At 40.7% G+C, this 20135-nt stretch overlaps 1 protein-coding gene, 1 pseudogene and 1 gene segment (V, D, J or C); 1 reads left to right on the forward strand and 2 right to left on the reverse strand.

The window, feature by feature from the left end:
* Positions 1-6514: 6514 nt before the first annotated feature.
* On the forward strand, positions 6515-7892 carry LOC131984424 (immunoglobulin kappa variable 4-1-like). The segment is given in 3 exon segments: positions 6515-6932; positions 7040-7399; positions 7888-7892. Coding segments are annotated over 3 exon segments (456 nt in total).
* Positions 7893-8746: 854 nt separating this feature from the next.
* Positions 8747-12605, reverse strand: LOC131984425 (Ig kappa-b4 chain C region-like; annotated as a pseudogene).
* A 3494-nt stretch (positions 12606-16099) lies between these two features.
* LOC131984882 (immunoglobulin kappa light chain-like) overlaps positions 16100-20135 on the reverse strand; it is a 43279-nt gene continuing 39243 nt past the window's right edge. The window contains exon 4 of the mRNA XM_059349875.1: positions 16100-16580. Within this exon, the coding sequence (XP_059205858.1) occupies positions 16252-16580 (329 nt within the window). The 3' untranslated portion in view covers positions 16100-16251. The remainder of the gene's footprint in view (positions 16581-20135) is intronic.

Raw genomic sequence — 20135 nt, forward strand, 5'->3', positions numbered from 1 at the left:
AACACATATTTGATTGTAATATAAAGAATTGGACCCTGCTCTTTAGTTCAGGGAAATATTTTTATGTAAAATTTGCATTTACTGTGTTGATACTGCCTATCAGTCTGATCCTCACATATCACACACATCATCAACTCGTCACTTACAGCTGGCGTGTTTCCCAACACCTTCAAACAGGCCCAGGTGACTCCACTGCTCAAGAAACTATCACTGGACCAGAGACAGGTGGGAAACTACAGACCTGTCTCACTCCTGCTATTCCATTCAAAAATTCTGGAGCGCACAGTCTTGAACCTCTCCTCCAAGAATCGCCACCTTATCGTGGTGGAGTGATCCTGGGAGCTGTGTTGTTGGGAGCAGCAGCTCCAGGTAGGGTCTCCCAAGGCAAAGTGGTCCCAGGGGAGGGGCCAGACTAAGAGCAATTCAAAAGACCCCTATGAAGCGGACTCATGAAGATCGGTGAACCTCGCCCGGCACGGGTAAACCGGGGCCCCCTCCTGGAGCCAGACCCGGGAGGGGAGCACGCAGACGAGCGTCTGGTGGCCGGGCTTTTGGCCATGGGGCCCGGCCGGGCTCAGCCCGAAAAAGCCACATGGATCCGCCGACCTGTGGCCCACCCACCGCAGAGTGGGGCATAGGGGTCGTGTTCAATGTGAGCAAGGCGGCAGGTGATGGCGGGTACCTGGGCATGCTGACCCCCGGCTCCAGCGGCGAGCTCTGGGGACGTGGAATGTCACCTCACTGGCGGGAAAGGAGCCCGAGCTTGTGCGGGAGGTGGAGCGTTACCAGCTAGAAATAGTTGGGCTCACCTCCACGCATAGCCTGGGCTCTGGAACCAAACTCCTGGAGAGAGGCTGGACTCTCTCTCCAGGCCAAATATCGATGATCGATTTTATTATCGGGTCATCAGATCTGCGGCCACATGTTCTGGACACTCGGGTGAAGAGAGGAGCAGAGCTGTCAACTGATCACCACCTGGTGGTGAGATGGATCAGGTGGCGGGGGAGGATGCTGGACAGACCTGGCAAACCCAAACGTGTACTGAGGGTGAACTGGGAACGTCTAGCGGAGGCCCCTGTCTGCAGGGTCTTCAACTCACACCTCCGGAAGAATTTCTCCAGCATCCCGGGTGAGGCTGGGGAGATGGAGTCCGAATGGGCCATGTTCAAAGCCTCATTTGTTGATGCGGGGCTTGAAAGCAGGGCTTGGCCCAAGCTGTGTTCAGCGGGGGAGGAGACTTACTGACCCGCCCTGTGGATGCCGTCAGACGGTGGAAAGAGCACTTTGAGGAACTCCTTAATCCCGCCAACACGTCTTCTGTGGAGGAGGCAGAGTCTTAAGACTTGAGGAAAGACTCATCAGTATCCCTGGCAGAGGTCGCCGAGGTTGTCAAAAAACTCCGGGCGGCAAGGTGCCAGGGTTGGATGAGATTGGCCCTGAGATGCTGAAGGCTCTGGACACTGTTGGACAGTCATGGTTGACACGCCTCTTAAGTGTCGCGTGGAGGTCTGGGACAGTGCCAGTGGAGTGGCAGACATGGGAGTCATGGGAGTTTGCTCATCCAGTCTACATGTGTTTTGTGGACTTGGAGAAGAACTACGACCGTGTCCCTCGGGGAGTCTTGTGGGGGGTACTGAGGGAATATGGGGTACCGGGCTCGTTGCTACGAGCTATCCGGTCCCTATATAACCAAAGTGAGAGCCGTGTTCGCATACTTGGCACAACGTCAAACACGTTCCCGGTGGGTGTTGGCCTCCGCCAGGGTTGCCCTTGTCTCCGATTCTGTTCGTGATTTTCATGGACAGGATCTCAAGGCGCAGCCGGGGAGAGGAAGGGATCCGGTGTGGTTACCTAAGAATAGCATCTCTGCTTTTTGCAGATGATTGACTGACCACTACGACAAGTATTGCACTGACAGCTCTTGCGACCTAAAAGCACTAAATGGACTCAAACTTAACCCACGGCTCTGACTCTTGCTATGTTTCTTGACTTCATCCTTGCTTGTGTTGTATTAACTCTCATTTGTATGTCGCTTTGGATAAAAGCGTCTGCTAAATGACATGTACACACATTGTAGAATTGTATCAAGGCTCAGATTGTAAAACTTTAAATCCAGCTGTCACTGACATGATCGTCAAAAACATCTTCGAAAGGAAATAAAGAGAAAAGTGAACTCACAGACACTCCTTCTGTTTCTGGCATTGTGTTCAGGATCTCCACATCCTCCATGCTGTCTATAGTGGCCAGGTCTCTGAATCTGTGTCTGCAGTAACGTTGTGCTTCAGTAAAAGTCTTCTGGTCAGAACTGAAATAGTACTCGCGTACACACAGGCCTGTAGAGACACACATGCACACTGATGAGATTCATGCTATAAATCACTTTTTATACATGTTCACTTTGTAAAATAAAATAATATAATATAATATAATAAAACTGCACAATTTATCACACTGAAAGATTGCTCCTTTTACTTATTTTGAATTTAAGAAACAGATTTACATATCACATTGTTGTACATTTTTGACTGCTTCCAAAAAATCTGTATGTATAATAATGAATAATAAAGTATGTTGTACAATAATAAGTGTTTTGGTCGCATAACATCAGGACAGATCTACCAGGAGCCGACACGCCCGAGTGCTACGCAGGTCAATAAAAAATTAACTGTAATAAAAATGACCTGAGTTTAATTAGTGCAGGTATAAAGTGAAGCCTAGCAGTGAGAAACAGAGACTGAGCACATTTTAACTGATTTACCTCTCACACATTTTTCTGAAAAATAGAGATGTCACTTCTTCCTGCTTCTTCTTCTTTCTTTTTTTTTTTAGAGGAAATCGGGTCAGTGTGTCTTTTGGTTTAAAAGTCACTTTGACAAAGATCAGAGGAATCAGTTTTTAAATGTATCTGTACATTTTACATCAACGTCCATCAGTTATATTGTAACCGAAGGGCATCATAAAAGAGTTGTGATAAGAACTCTGCAGCTACAATGATATAATAATGTAGAGTGAATATAAAAGAAAAGAAAGACTTGCCTGGTGCAGCTATGAGGAGCAGAAAGATTACCAACATCTTCTTTTCTCTCTCGCTTCTTGTGAATGCGACACTCCAGACTCGCTGCTGTTGCAACACAATGACCTTGTACTTGGATTTATTCAAACTTCATGGCACGAACAGAGGCAGCAGTCATTTGCCTATTAATTAAATTACAGGCAAATTGTGCACTTTCTCCAAATCAAAGCTCTCACTATGAGGCCCTGGTACCCAAACAAGCTTAGGATCCTTCCCTGCGCTTCCTTTTCTACATAGAAATGTAGACATAAATGATTTATTATCAGGCTCACACCGCACTACATCTTTAACGCCATAGCTTGAGATATTTTCCTGTTCTGCAATCCTGCAAATCAGCTGTAGATGTTATCTCAACATTTGGTGTAAATAAAAACAAACTGTGGTGAGACAAAAGGTAACCTAGCTGCTCTTTTGCAGCAACATTTTAAAACCCTGATGCATACCACAATCTATTTACAATTTCCACCATCCCTTGTTTTGACACACTATCAGAACCATAGGTGAATTTTGCATGAAAACAAAACAACAGAGAAGATGGATTTAGGAAGTTCTGGAAGGCTATCTGCCTTTACCCAAACTCCAGGTGAGAGTTCTGTGCCCCCTTTTTGCCATAATGCTCTTTCTTTATCATCAGCTCCTGTTTGAAACAAGGAAACATCATTAAAGGGGAAAAAAACATCATTCTGGACAGAAAGGGACATCTGCACAACGTGGGAGGCCGGAGACAAAACAGCTGCTTTTGCAGCAGCATCACCAGTTGAATTTCCATGTGACGTTGGATCTGTGGAGCCTGTATGAGCTTTGCATTTACATACTGCAAAGATGTTGGCAGACAAGGTGTTAAAGATGAGAGGTTTATGAGCAATCAGTTTGCCTGTAATAAGTAAGTAATAAGTAATAAATCGTGTTTTTTTTTAACCCAAAGTATGTAAGTTATGACGCATTAAATGGATATTGAGAGTCAGTGTAGACTGTCATGTTCTGTTCTGTTCTGACATGTTCAGTAAACAACAAGGGCTAGATCCGATATCATCTTTACTGATACTGTAAAGTGAACTCATGCTTTTTTTCCATCAAGAAAATTATCAACATCTCAATCTTTTCATCTCAGAGTAAAATCATATAATCAGACGATATCCTTTCAAAAACACAAAATCCTCCTTTCTTTCAGTCCCTCAATACGATCAGTAATCAAAGTAAGTTTCCTCTGTACATTCACTCCTCTTTCATATGTAGGCCTACAGCAGAGTTTAACTAACAGTTTGTTGTTTGCACTTAGATGGATAGATCAATGAGTTCACTATGAACAGTTTTCCTGGAACTACTTTCTCTCAAGGAGACAGACCCCACCACATCCATGGTGATGTAGTAGTTGAACATAAACGTCCAATGATGCCAAAATACTTGTACTTATTTTGTCTGAAGTCAGTTTTGTCAACATTCTTCTCTTAACTTTTCAATTCAGATTTAAAGGTTGTGCTGCAGACAAGAGACAATCAGGAGAAAAAGTAAAAAGATAATGTTGAAGCTCACTGGTCAAATAAACTGATACTCATGCTGGAGGCCAACAGGATGAAACTGACAAAAGAATATTGTTGTTTAGTGCCATGCTCTGTGTATGGTTTACTGCAGTTGGTTGAGATTAATAGCTTGTCTCATACATTGTATCCCTTATATTTCATGTCTGTAAAGGCTTGTGTGAGTGACAGACAAATGTTTTACATTGAGGCTAATTACTGACGTGTCTACATATTCATATATAATCTCGTTTTGTAGATCTCTTTTTTGAGTTGGAGCCAAATGCAGGAGAATGCAGCCAAGTGGAACTTAATAAAGGAACTCTATATCCAAGTTTTGTGGAGACAAACAAAACAAACCTGAGTCCACTGAAAGTTTGGACTTAAATCCAAACTGATGTGATGAGGGGATGAAGTGCAGCTGGAGGAAAAGCTCAGGTGAGGGACTTGAGGTGAAAACAAGCCGGGAAGTGATTGGCTGTCAAAAAAACTCTGGGTGATAAATTAATTTACACCACAGTGTACTTTTGTGAGAACAGATGTAACTACTCCTGTAGCAGACTACTGGTGTAAAAGGAACAGACTTCTAGCAAGTCTTAAATTGGATTATACATTTTTGGTGTGAAATAAAAATGGATATGCTAAAATCAATATAAATGACTCACACGGGGCACTATTTATATTGGGAACATAGGATTACAAATGAATGATAAGGGATCTTGTATAAAAACTACAAATTTAATGGCTTTAGCTTCACAAATGGATCTTCAAAAGTATAAATTAATTAGATCTGATAGCTTTGTGATGAAATGGCTGATTTATTTATTTATTGAATAAACTGTTCAAATGATTTGATGAAAAAAAAAACCTGCAACAACACATGACACAATATAAAGATTATTAAAAAATTGTATCTCCAATCTTTATCTTTGTTCAATGTTAATTCATGAAGATAATTCAACATAACAACAGTTATCATTGTGGAGGAAAAATTAAACATCAAACAACATAATTAAATTAATTATGCAATGTTTTAATAATAATCTCTGCAGAAACTTTTTTTTTTTAATAAACATTTGACTTACTTCCAACATCCAGTCTGGTTCCTCCACCGAACGTGTACCACAGTGATACAAACTCATTGAGCCGCCGTACAAAAACCTCTCACTGTAGAGAGACACGGCTCTCTGACTTTGTCTGACTGAACTAAACCTACAAGCCCTAAAGATGCAACATTACCACTGAAGATGGATATAATGATTCATCTTCAGTGGTAATGTTATTTTCATTAAAATTACTTTTTGAAGTTATGTTGCAGAAGTAAATTTTGTCTCTGAGTGCAAAATCTTTGTCAAAAACTCACCAATGAAAGTTATAAAGCAACTATATTTTTCCTGGACAGTGTAATATATATAAAACAGAAAGACAGATGTCTAGAATTGTTAAAAATGTAAGATATTTGACTTACTTCCAACATCCAGTCTGGTTCCTCCACCGAACGTGTACCACAGTGATACAAACTCATTGAGCCGCCGTACAAAAACCTCTCACTGTAGAGAGACACGGCTCTCTGACTTTGACACAAACAAACTCACCAAGATAGGTCTCTGTTAGAAGATTTTACAGATAACATGGAAACTGATAACAGCAACACAATGCCACAGATTTCCTTATGCACATTTATATACAATACAGTGTATTTATTTTATTTGCACATATATTAAATTAGCTCAGATTGACTTCATTGTAAATGTGTCTTTGGCTTCTCCAGCTACATACAATGTCTTTAACACAGAACACCTTAAAAACATATAAAACACAGTATAATATATATTCTATTGTACTAATGGGCAGCTAGCAGCCAAAGAGTCACACATATAATACATGAGAGCAAATACAATAAGTGTCTGATGCAGTCATCCTGTGATCAACACGTACATTTAACAGGTAATAACAGACTTTTATAGTTGTTCCGGTCGGCTCTTGGGACCCTGAATCAAACATTTTGATACCAAAGTTTTTCAAGAACTAAAACCAAATAAAAACTGTATTCAAACATCCTTAAACAAGACTCTGATGATGCTGATGATCAATGGATCAATCAGTTTATCAGAGTAATCCAGGTCCCTGTTGGAGTCAGTCAGAGCATTTCCATAGAGAGCCACTTTGCATCAGCAGCACCATGCTCCAGTGCTCTGGGAGACTTTATAGTCCTGAGAGTTGAACACTGGATGACTGACAGCTGTCCTTCATGACAACAGAAGCCACAGAAATCCTCCTCATCAAAAACATGACTTTGATCTGCGTCCTCATCTGGACTCTCCTCTGCTGCTGCTTCACAGGTAAAGTCCAGAGAATCAAACTCCTCTCCTCTATCAACATCCGTCCCTCTGAAATGAAGCCCACAAAACCATGACGCTGCTTTATGTTTCTGTCTCTGTGTCCTCAGAGTCCAGAGGACAGGTCACAGTGACTCAGTCTGGAGCAGTGAGGTCTGCTCCGGGAGGCTCCGTCTCCATCAGCTGTAGAACCAGTCAGGATGTGTACTATGATGGTTCTGACCACATCTTAGCTTGGTACCAACAAAAAGATGGAGAAACTCCTAAACTGCTTATTTACTATGCTAGCACTCGTGAGTCAGGGACTCCAGGTCGTTTTACAGGCAGTGGATCAAACTCTGACTTCACTCTGACCATCAGTGGAGTTCAGGCTGAAGATGCAGCAGTTTACTACTGTCAGAGTGGTCACTCTATCAACAGTCAGAATGTGTTCACACAGTGGAAAAAGCGTCGTACAAAAACCTCCCTCAGTCAGCAGAACAGAAACTGAACTGACTGCTGCAGCTGGAAGCTACTGCAGAGACTGACACACTTCACTGGACACACACACACACACACACACACACACACAGACACACACGATTCACTTTTAACATTTTATAAATACACACAAATATATTCATATATCCTGAAAGGTACCACATACTCAATAAATATGCTGAAAGCAAAACATGTCAAACTGAGGCCCAAAAAGAAACAAGAGATAATGTAACATGACTCAGTAACACTAACAGCATGTAGTGTCCAACTTAACATGTGTCAAGGTTAACTAAAGAGCTCAACACTAAATGATTGACCTCAACATCACAACAACAGACACATTGTAAAAAAGGTTGGTCAGGTAAATAAGATCCTTCAGACTTAAAGTGAATAATGTGACACAGTGTAACTGTCTAACCTCACATGGGGATAATAAAGGCTCAGAAACATTCTCTTCTACTTGGTGGGATCAAAACAGGCTGATACAACAAATATATTAAAACAAACAATAAATAACGTGTATATGTACCGTGAGGTAATGCGAGGGGTGAGGTGGAGGAGTCTCTCTCTGGTATCTGAGACTGGACGTCTCCATGGTAACTCATTCACACCAACAGTAACTACAGATTACGGGGCTCATACTTACAGAACATGTGTTAGAGAAATCATCTCCGTTAAAAGGAATTTGCGTTAACGTGTTATTATCGAGATAACTTTGAGAGCTCTAAAAAATAATTTCACAATAGTAATTAGGTTGTACATTTTGAAGCTACTTTTGTTTTAGAAACACACTGAGAGGTTTTACTCAATGGGAACAAATAATGTATCAAAGTTAGACAGTAGTGGTTTATTGATGAGGGTTAGGCTCAGGACTGGGAACACTGGTCTCTCAGGGTCTCTGAGTTATCAAAGAATTAATGTAATACATTTTAATAAACTTTAAAATGAGAAAAGTTTTTTTTTGTGTAAAATCTCGTCTTTGATTCATTTGATATTACTTTATGCAGATGATATGCTGATTTTTATTTCCAATTTTGTGAACATTTCTATTATTGAGATTTTTTCAGTTCAGATCTTCAGAACAATTAATAAATACCATTTAACAACAAACTGAACATCACAACTTAAAGGTCATGAATTAGTTTGAGCAGTGATCTCAAACATAGGATTACAAATGAATGATAATTGATCTTGGATAAAAATACAAATTTAATGACTTTAACTTCACATATGGATCTTCAAAAGTATAAATTAGTTAAATCTGATAGCTTTGTGATTTACCATTGAAATGGCTGCACCATGTCTACAGTCTAAAACTATTAAAAAATGTACTTCTTACGATTGTCAAGTTGGCACGTTAATCTGATTCCTGCTCCGAAAATATAGCACATGTGAAAGAAAGGAATTCAAAAGACTGGTCACTTTTATAATATACGATGGAATTCTTTATTGTTTGAAAATGTTAAAACTATCAACACAAGCAAGAACAAGATAATGTTGAAACATCATGAGAGAACCAGAGAAAGAGAGCAGACTGAGAGCAGTAGCAGAGTAAAAGCAGTGAGTCAGATCAGGACTGGGAACACTGGTCTCTCCTCAGAGTCTCTGAGAGCGGAGTCTGGGAGCCCTGGGTGGCCTCACAGGTCACAGAGCCCACCTTCCTCCACTGGTCTGCAGAGAGCCTCAGGGTGCTGCTCCAGCTGTAGTGGCCGTCCTTCTCCAGCACCCCGGGGCTGCTGCTCTGCTCCCAGCTGCTGCTGCTGCTGCTGCCGTCCACCTTCCAGGACAGACTCCAGTCTGAGGGGAAGCCCTTGGTGGCCAGGCACATGAGCGTGGCCGTCCCCTGCTGCAGCTGCTCCCTGGAGGGGGGGCAGCACCGTCAGGGTGGGACGGGCATCACCTAGGAGACACCAATCAGATTAGAGGAGGGCGGGACCACACAGCTGTCAATCAACCAGCAGACACTTGGACACCTTTCCTGTGTGAGAGTTGATCTTCTCCTTTAAGGAGTTTCTGTCAGATGGTTTCTCTGCTTCACTCACTCACACATTGTTTCACTTCCCTTTAAGAAGCCTCTCATGCATATCAGCACAGAGAGAATCATCGTACAGAAAGAGCTGAAATACATCAAACTACACTGGAAATAAAACAAGCAGGCAACATTTTTAAACACTCGTCAACAGCATGCAAAACCTGAACTACACATTATATAAGTTCTTAAATTCAACATAAATAAATACAGAAAATAAACTGACAGCAACTAAATGTTATTCATGTGGATTTCAGTCATTTTTGAATAAACTGTTTAAAATCGAACAACACATGACACAATATAAAGATTATTAAAAAAATGTATCTCCAATCTTAATCTTTGTTCAATGTTAATTCATGAAGATAATTCAACATAACAACAGTTATCATTATGGAGGAAATCTAAACATCAAACAACATAAGTTAAATTAATTATAGAATGTTTTAATAATAATCTGTGCAGAAACTTTTTTTTAAATAGACATTTGACTTACTTCCAACATCCAGTCTGGTTCCTCCACCGAACGTGTACCACAGTGATACAAACTCATTGAGCCGCCGTACAAAAACCTCTCACTGTAGAGAGACACGGCTCTCTGACTCTGACACAAACAAACTCACCAAGATAGGTCTCTGTTAGAAGATTTTACAGATAACATGGAAACTGATAACACAATGCCACAGATTTCTTGATGCAGATTTTTATAAAATAGAGTATATTTATTTTACTTGCACATATATTAAATTAGCTAAGATTGACTTCATTGTAAATGTGTCTTTGGCTTCTCCAGCTACATACAATGCCTTTAACACAGAACACCTTAAAAACAGATAATACACAGTATAATACATATACAATTGTACTAATGGGCAGCTAGCAGCCAAAGAGTCACACATATAATACATGAGAGCAAATACAATAAGTGTCTGATGCAGTCATCCTGTGATCAACACGTACATTTAACAGGTAATAACAGACTTTTATAGTTGTTCCGGTCGGCTCTTGGGACCCTGAATCAAACATTTTGATACCAAAGTTTTTCAAGAAGTAAAACCAAATAAAAACTGTATTTTAACATCCTTAAACAAGACTCTGATGATGCTGATGATCAATGGATCAATCAGTTTATCAGAGTAATCCAGGTCCCTGTTGGAGTCAGTCAGAGCATTTCCATAGAGAGCCACTTTGCATCAGCAGCACCATGCTCCAGTGCTCTGGGAGACTTTATAGTCCTGAGAGTTGAACACTGGATGACTGACAGCTGTCCTTCATGACAACAGAAGCCACAGAAATCCTCCTCATCAAAAACATGACTTTGATCTGCGTCCTCATCTGGACTCTCCTCTGCTGCTGCTTCACAGGTAAAGTCCAGAGAATCAAACTCCTCTCCTCTATCAACATCTGTCCCTCTGAAATGAAGCCCACAAAACCATGACGCTGCTTTATGTTTCTGTCTCTGTGTCCTCAGAGTCCAGAGGACAGGTCACAGTGACTCAGTCTGGAGCAGTGAGGTCTGCTCCGGGAGGCTCCGTCTCCATCAGCTGTAGGACCAGTCAGGATGTTTCTGTTGTTGCCATCTACCACTGTTTAGCCTGGTACCAACAGAGAGATGGAGAAACTCCTAAACTGCTTATTTACTGGGCAGATCAAAGAGCATCAGGGACTCCAGATCGTTTTACAGGCAGTGGATCAAACTCTGACTTCACTCTGACCATCAGTGGAGTTCAGGCTGAAGATGCAGCAGTTTACTACTGTCAGAGTTATCATGAGATCAACAGTCAGTGGGTGTTCACACAGTGAAAAAGCGTCGTACAAAAACCTCCCTCAGTCAGCAGAACAGAAACTGAACTGACTGCTGCAGCTGGAAGCTACTGCAGAGACTGACACACTTCACTGGACACACACACACACACACACACAAACACACACACACACACACACACACACACACAGAGTTGTTTAACCTTTAACCTTCTGTCCTTTGTGTAAAAAATAATTAGAGATCATTTTAAAAGCAGGGAGCATTTTTTCTTCCATCTGACATGAAAAACAATATAAAAACGTCTGCTGTCTCTCATAAAGGCTTGTGTGAGTGAAACACTGATGCTTTACAATGGGGTTAGATATTTGGTTGTAGAATATTTTGGTTTCTATTTGCATTCTTTTTTTGACCAGTTATTGTTTGTTTGGATTCAAAATAGTGACAAAAAATGCATATTTGTTAGACAACATAGACAATATTCATGTTCCATCGAGGCAAGACAAAACTGATTAATCTGAAAATCAGGACTGAAATACAAACTGATGTGATGAGGAGATGAGCTGCAGGTGGAGAGACTGGCAGAGGATCTCAGGTGAGGAGAATGAGGTGATTAGGCAGGAAAACAAGCTGAGAACTGATTGGCTGGAGAGAAAAAACCCTTTAGGAGAAAGGAAGGATGAACAAACTGATTCAGAGCAGGTGTGTAGATACGTAAACATTTATACAATGCAAGTATACGCAAACAAAACTGATAACCAATTCTAGAATTGATTATCAGGAAAATATAGAAGAAATAAAACATAAATTAATATTACACACAATTCATGAATCACCTCAAGTCTCATTTTCTCAATATGTTCTGATATAAGATTTCATATCTGAGAACATACATGCTGATAGCAATAGATAATACTGTGTGTTTGATAGGGCAATGTTTGAATCTAGTGGGAACTATTTAGCAGATAATGAAGACACAGAAAAGGAACATTTTATTCACATTCCCTTAATTTCACTACAGTTCATAGAAGTCTCGTCTTGACTTGCATTCCTTGTCTTCCTATCAATTTCTTTCAAACAAAATCTCAGTTTGGATTTAAAAGTGCTCAAAGAAATTAAGTCAGTTAGTTTCCAGTCTTTCTTTAGCATATTCCAGCATAAGGTGCAGAGTAAACAAATGCCCTTTTACCCAACTCTGTAGAGCAGAAGGGACAGAAAGCAACAATTGATCTTGTGAACGAAGAGAATAAGATCCAGCATTTCTCACAGTAATTAAGGTGCAAATGTATGAAGGCAGCAGTCCCAATATTGCCTTATAAATGAAAGTATACCAATGACTAGCCCTTGGAGTGGCCAGAGCAGGCCATCCTACCCCAGAGTAAAATTCATAATGGTGAGTGACCATCTTACAGTTAGTAATGAACCTCAAAGAAGCTGATAAACACTATCAATCATTCTAAGACATTTAGCAGCAGCATTCATGTACAAAAGATCTCCGTAATCCAACACAGTTAAAATGTTGCAGTGACAAGAAGCTTTTTTACATTAAAAGAAAAACACAACTTATTTTGAAAATAAAGACCCAATTTTAGCCTCAGCTTCTTCACAAGGTTTTCTATATGTGATTTTAAGGTGAGTGAGTCATCAACTAAGACTCCTAAGTATTTAGTGGACACTGGGGGAACCATTTGAGGCAATTTTTTTACTGTTGGAAAACAACATAAGCTTTGTTTTATCAGCATTGACAACCAGTTTCAAGTGAATTAATGAGTGTTGTACAGCTACAAAAGCTTTCTGCAAAGATTCAACAACCTGAACAAGAGTTGATCCACAGCAGTAAATAACTGTGTCGTCAGCATAGAAATGCACATTTGCTCGGACAAATTTAGACCCAAGTCATTGATATAAATGATAAATAAGAGGGGCCCAAATACAGAACCATGTGGCACCCCCTTGTGGACAGTAACGAATTCAGAACACAGACCATCATGCATTGGGACCTATTACTGAGATAATTTGAGAAGCAAGCAACTGTGTGCTCTGAAAATCCTGAGTGACGCAGTTTGAAATATCATGATCGACACTGTCAAACGCTTTTGACAAATCAGTAAAAAGAGATGCACAGTGTAGTTTTTTGTCAAGTGCTACAGTATTGTCATTTACCACTTTCCCGAAGCCAGATTGATGTTTTGATAGAATATCATGTGAGTACTTTTTAATAATGGGAGGACAAAAGCCGATTTCCATGAAGAAGGTATGTCATTTTTTTCAACTGTGAGGTTAAAAAGTATTGTAAGAGGCTCCGCCACAAAGTCAGCTGCCAATTTTACAAAATAAGAATCTATCAAATCTGGGCCAGAAGGTTTTCTCTGATTTAATGTTTTGAGGGCTTTATGAACTTCTTACACAGAAAAAGGAACAAGATCAAAAGGCTCTCCAGTATAAGTTGGTGGACTTGTGCAGGATTTCTTTTAGTCTCATGAGAGAGAAACAATTGCTGAGAGTAGAAGCAGAGTACAACATGTGAGTCAGTTCAGGACTGGGAACACTGTCAGAGCATTTCCATAGAGAGCCACTTTGCATCAGCAGCACCATGCTCCAGTGCTCTGGGAGACTTTATAGTCCTGAGAGTTGAACACTGGATGACTGACAGCTGTCCTTCATGACAACAGAAGCCACAGAAATCCTCCTCATCAAAAACATGACTTTGATCTGCATCCTCATCTGGACTCTCCTCTGCTGCTGCTTCACAGGTAAAGTCCAGAGAATCAAACTCCTCTCCTCTATCAACATCCGTCCCTCTGAAATGAAGCCCACAAAACCATGACACTGCTTTATGTTTCTGTCTGTGTCCTCACAGTCCAGAGGACAGGTCACAGTGACTCAGTCTGGAGCAGTGAGGTCTGCTCCGGGAGGCTCCGTCTCCATCAGCTGTAGGACCAGTCAGAGGGTTTATAGTGGGAACCATTTAGCCTGGTACCAACAGAGAGATGGAGAAACTCCTAAACTGCTTATTTACTTTGCTAGCGATCGTCAATCAGGGACTCCAGGTCGTTTTTCAGGCAGTGGATCAAACTCTGACTTCACTCTGACCATCAGTGGAGTTCAGGCTGAAGATGCAGCAGTTTACTACTGTCAGAGTCTTCACAAGATCAACAGTCAGAATGTGTTCACACAGTGAAAAAGCGTCGTACAAAAACCTCCCTCAGTCAGCAGAACAGAAACTGAACTGACTGCTGCAGCTGGAAGCTACTGCAGAGACTGACACACTTCACTGGACACACACACACACGCACACGCACACACACACACACACACACACACACACACATACACACACGTATAGAATTTTTCCATCAAGAAAAGAATCAACATCTTAGACTTTTCATCTCAGAGTAAAATCATCAAATCAGACGATATCCTTTCAACATCACAAAATCCTCCTTTCTTTCAGTCCCTTAATACGATCAGTAATCAAAGCAAGTTTCCTTGGTCCATTCACTCCTCTTTCATATGTAGGCCTACAGCAGAGTTTAACCAACAGTTGATGTTTGCACTTAGACAGACAGATAAATGTTAACATGTTTAAGGTGTACAGTAAATTCTCAGATACTCAAAGTGGTGTGGAGCCATGCAGACAGTTATGTTTTATGTACTGTCACTTTAATATTGTAGATGGGAATGGATTATGTTTACAGAACTAAACTAATGAATTAAAATATTTGCAACACTTGGATGCAACTTTTGAGAATAAAAAGTCCTGATTATTCTGTAAAAATCCACAGAGTTGACTACTAACAGTTTTACTGGAACTACTTTCTCTCAACGAGACAGACCCCATCACATCCATGGTGATGTAGTAGTTGAACATAAACGTCCAATGATGCAGAAATACTTTGATTATCTTGTCTGAAGTCAGACAAAAAGAAAAAAGATAAAATAAAGATGAAGATGAAAAGATAATGTTGAAGTTCACTGGTCAAATAAACTGATACTCATGCTGGAGGCCAACAGGATGAAACTGACAAAAGAATATTGTTGTTAAGTGCCATGCTCTGTGTATGGTTTACTGCAGTTGGTTGAGATTAATAGCTTGTCTCATACATTGTATCCCTTATATTTCATGTCTGTAAAGGATTGTGTGAGTGACAGACAAATGTTTTACATTGAGGCTAATTACTGACGTGTCTACATATTCATATATAATCTCTTTTTGTAGATCTCTTTTTTGAGTTGGAGCCAAATGCAGGAGAATGCAGCCAACTGGAACTTAATAAAGGAACTCTATATCCAAGTTTTGTGGAGACAAACAAAACAAACCTGAGTCCACTGAAAGTTTGGACTTAAATCCAAACTGATGTGATGAGGGGATGAAGTGCAGCTGGAGGAAAAGCTCAGGTGAGGGACTTGAGGTGAAAACAAGCCAGGAAGTGATTGGCTGTCAAAAAAACTCTGGGTGATAAATTAATTTACACCACAGTGTACTTTTGTGAGAACAGATGTAACTACTCCTGTAGCAGACTACTGGTGTAAAAAGAACAGACTTCTAGCAAGTCTAGAATTGGATTATACATTTTTGGTGTGAAACAAAAATGGATATGCTAATATCAATATAAATGACTCACACGGGGCACTATTTATATTGGGAACATAGGATTACAAATGAATGATAAGGGATCTTGGATTAAAACTACAAATTTAATGACTTTAGCTTCACAAATGGATCTTCAAAAGTATAAATTAATTAGATCTGATAGCTTTGTGATGAAATGGCTGCACCATGTCTACAGTCTAAAACTATTAAAAAATGTACTTCTTACGATTGTCACTTTGGCACATTAATCTGATTCATGCTCCGAAAATATAACACATGTGAAAGAAAGGAATTCAAAAGACTGGTCACTTTTATAATAAACGATGGAATTCTTTATTGTTTGAAAATGTTAAAACTATCAACACAAGCAAGAACAAGTTAATGTTGAAACATCATGAGAGAAACAGAGAAAGAGAGCAGACTGAGAGCAGTAGCAGAGTAAAAGCAGTGAGTCAGATCAGGACTGGGAACACTGGTCTCTCCTCAGAGTCTCTGAGAGCGGAGTCTGGGAGCCCTGGGTGGCCTCACAGGTCACAGAGCCCACCTTCCTCCACTGGTCTGCAGAGAGCCTCAGGGTGCTGCTCCAGCTGTAGTGGCCGTCCTTCTCCAGCACCCCGGGGCTGCTGCTCTGCTCCCAGCTGCTGCTGCTGCTGCTGCCGTCCACCTTCCAGGACAGACTCCAGTCTGAGGGGAAGCCCTTGTTGGCCAGGCACATGAGCGTGGCCGTCCCCTGCTGCAGCTGCTCCCTGGAGGGGGGCAGCACCATCAGGGTGGGAGGGGCATCACCTAGGAGACACCAATCAGATTAGAGGAGGGCGGGACCACACAGCTGTTAGTCAACCAGCAGACACTTGGACACCTTTCCTGTGTGAGAGTTGATCTTCTCCTTTAAGGAGTTTCTGTCAGATGGTTTCTCTGCTTCACTCACTCACACATTGTTTCACTTCCCTTTAAGAAGCCTCTCATGCATATCAGCACAGAGAGAATCATCGTACAGAAAGAGCTGAAATACATCAAACTACACTGGAAATAAAACAAGCAGGCAACATTTTAAACTCTTATCAACAGCATGTAAAACCTGAGCTACACATTATATAAGTTCTTAAATTCAACATGAATAAATACAGAAAATAAACTGACAGCAACTAAATGTTATTCATGTGGATTTCAGTCATTATTTAATAAACTGTTCAAATGATTTGATGAAAAAAAAAACACATCAGCAACAACACATGACACAATATAAAGATTATTAAAAAATGTATCTCCAATCTTTATCTTTGTTCAATGTTAATTCATGAAGATAATTCAACATAACAACAGTTATCATTATGGAGGAAAACTAAACATCAAACAACATAATTAAATTAATTATACAATGTTTAAATAATAATTTGTGCAGAAACTTTTTTTTTTCAATAAACATTTGACTTACTTCCAACATCCAGTCTAGTTCCTCCACCAAACGTGTACCACAGTGATACAAACTCATTGAGCCGCCGTACAAAAACCTCTCATTGTAGAGAGACACGGCTCTCTGACTTTGTCTGACTGAACTAAACCTACAAGCCCTAAAGATGCAACATTACCACTGAAGATGGATACAATGATTCCTCCTGTGATTTTAAATGTTATTTTCATTAAAATGAGTTTTTGAAGTTATGTTGCTGAAGCACATTTTGTCTCTGAGTGCAAAATCTTTGTCAAAAACTCACCAATTAAAGTGATAAGCAACTATCTTTTTCCTGGACAGTGTAATATATATAAAACAGAAAGACAGATGACTAGAATTGTTGAAAATTTAAGATATTTGACTTACTTCCAACATCCAGTCTGGTTCCTCCACCGAACGTGTACCACAGTGATACAAACTCATTGAGCCGCCGTACAAAAACCTCTCACTGTAGAGAGACACGGCTCTCTGACTCTGACACAAACAAACTCACCAAGATAGGTCTCTGTTAGAAGATTTTACAGATAACATGGAAACTGATAACAACACAATGCCACAGATTTCCTCATGCAGATTTTTATACAATACAGTATATTTATTTTACTTGCACATATATTAAATTAGCTCAGATCGACTTCATTGTAAATGTGTCTTTGGCTTCTCCAGCTACATACATTGGGCCTCATTCATGAAACATGAGCAGAACGAATTTGTGTGCATCTCCGCATTCATCAATATTTTAGTAGCTCCGATCTTTTCGTAGCTACTAACAAAATCTACACATGCTGCTGACCACACGTAGTGCTTGTGTAAATTTAAGAACGCATATAAATAATGCTCGTCACTGTTGGAAATTACAATTTTAATTCATAATGCGTTCTGTTATGTACACAATACGCAGATGCCTTTGAAACATGTGATATAAACATGGCAAACGATTAAAAATATAACATATTTAGTTCAATTAGTTGGCAATTGGCGGGATTAAGATTCAGATTAAACTCATAATTGTGAATTATCTATGTAAATTGACGCATCCTGCCTGCAGTTCTCAGAGGTATCATTAAATTAATGCCAGAGTATATCCAATTTCCATACGGCGCACAACGGCAGACAGAAGTAATGCACGGGTTCAGTGCAGTTGCAAACATGCCAGGTGTTATCGGTGCCATAGACTGCACACACGTACGCACCAAGGCTCCATCCGGTGATGCATTTGCTTACATTAACCGGAAAAACTTTCATTCCGTGAATGTGCAACTGATCTGTGATGCAAAGTGTGTGTTGTTAAACGTTGTGGCACGGTGGCCCGGTGGGACGCATGACGCATTCATCCTGCGTAATTGCGCAGTTGGCACGCGTTTGGAGGATGGAGCTGTGAGAGACGGCTGGCTCATTGGTAAGAATATAGCCTGCATAATCACATGTGTGTGTTATATATGGACTTACCTTTCTATATCCATAGGGGATAGGGGTTACCCACTGACGCCGTGGCTTATGACCCCACTGGCCAGCCCGCAGACACCACAGGAGCATACAATGAGGCGCACGCGGCTACTCGGGCCGTTGTAGAGCGCACCAACGGGGTATTTGGACTCTGAGCGTCCTCCTCCTGTGGCAGATGTACTTTTTTTGTGTGCGCTAATGCGTTTCTTTGCGTCAAGTTTAATGTCAAACCATTTACGTTTAACCTCGGACGTAGTTCTTTGCACTACAGAAACCACATTTACTGCGTCCGTCACCTCCCTCCACGCTTTCGCTTTGCCTGTCCCTGTCACACCACTACTAACAGATGAAAATAAAAAAATTTTTTGGACTCCACTTCTCCCAAAATAACTTCAATCTCCGCTTCGGAAAAATTCTTTTTTCTTTCTCATTCTTTTTTTCTTTGTGCCATGACTGACAGGTTGACAGGATGCCTCTACACACCTTCTTATATGGTGGTCATTAGCAATTCATGGGCGGGGTTCATGCTAATTGCTGATTACCGGGAGCACGCTGCCACCTTACGATGGATTGGCATTCATGATCATACACACGTGTTTACGATCAGATCTGAGTTTCCCGCGGCGTTCATGAATCCGGAGTAGGTTTTTAGTAGCGTAGGCTTTTATGTGCAAATCTACGCACAAATCTACTAACGTTTCATGAATGAGGCCCAATGTCTTTAACACAGAACACCTTAAAAACATATAAAACACAGTATAATATATATTCTATTGTACTAATGGGCAGCTAGCAGCCAAAAAGTCACACATATAATACATGAGAGCAAATGCAATAAGTGTCTGATGCAGTCATCCTGTGATCAACACGTACATTTAACAGGTAATAACAGACTTTTATAGTTGTTCCGGTCGGCTCTTGGGACCCTGAATCAAACATTTTGATACCAAAGTTTTTCAAGAAGTAAAACCAAATAAAAACTGTATTTAAACATCCTTAAACAACACTCTGATGATGCTGATGATCAATGGATCAATCAGTTTATCAGAGTAATCCAGGTCCCTGTTGGAGTCAGTCAGAGCATTTCCATAGAGAGCCACTTTGCATCAGCAGCACCATGCTCCAGTGCTCTGGGAGACTTTATAGTCCTGAGAGTTGAACACTGGATGACTGACAGCTGTCCTTCATGACAACAGAAGCCACAGAAATCCTCCTCATCAAAAACATGACTTTGATCTGCGTCCTCATCTGGACTCTCCTCTGCTGCTGCTTCACAGGTAAAGTCCAGAGAATCAAACTCCTCTCCTCTATCAACATCCGTCCCTCTGAAATGAAGCCCACAAAACCATGACGCTGCTTTATGTTTCTGTCTCTGTGTCCTCAGAGTCCAGAGGACAGTACACAGTGACTCAGTCTGGAGCAGTGAGGTCTGCTCCGGGAGG

Source organism: Centropristis striata, chromosome 14 (assembly GCF_030273125.1).
Source record: "Centropristis striata isolate RG_2023a ecotype Rhode Island chromosome 14, C.striata_1.0, whole genome shotgun sequence".
NCBI classification, from domain to species: Eukaryota; Metazoa; Chordata; class Actinopteri; order Perciformes; family Serranidae; genus Centropristis; species Centropristis striata.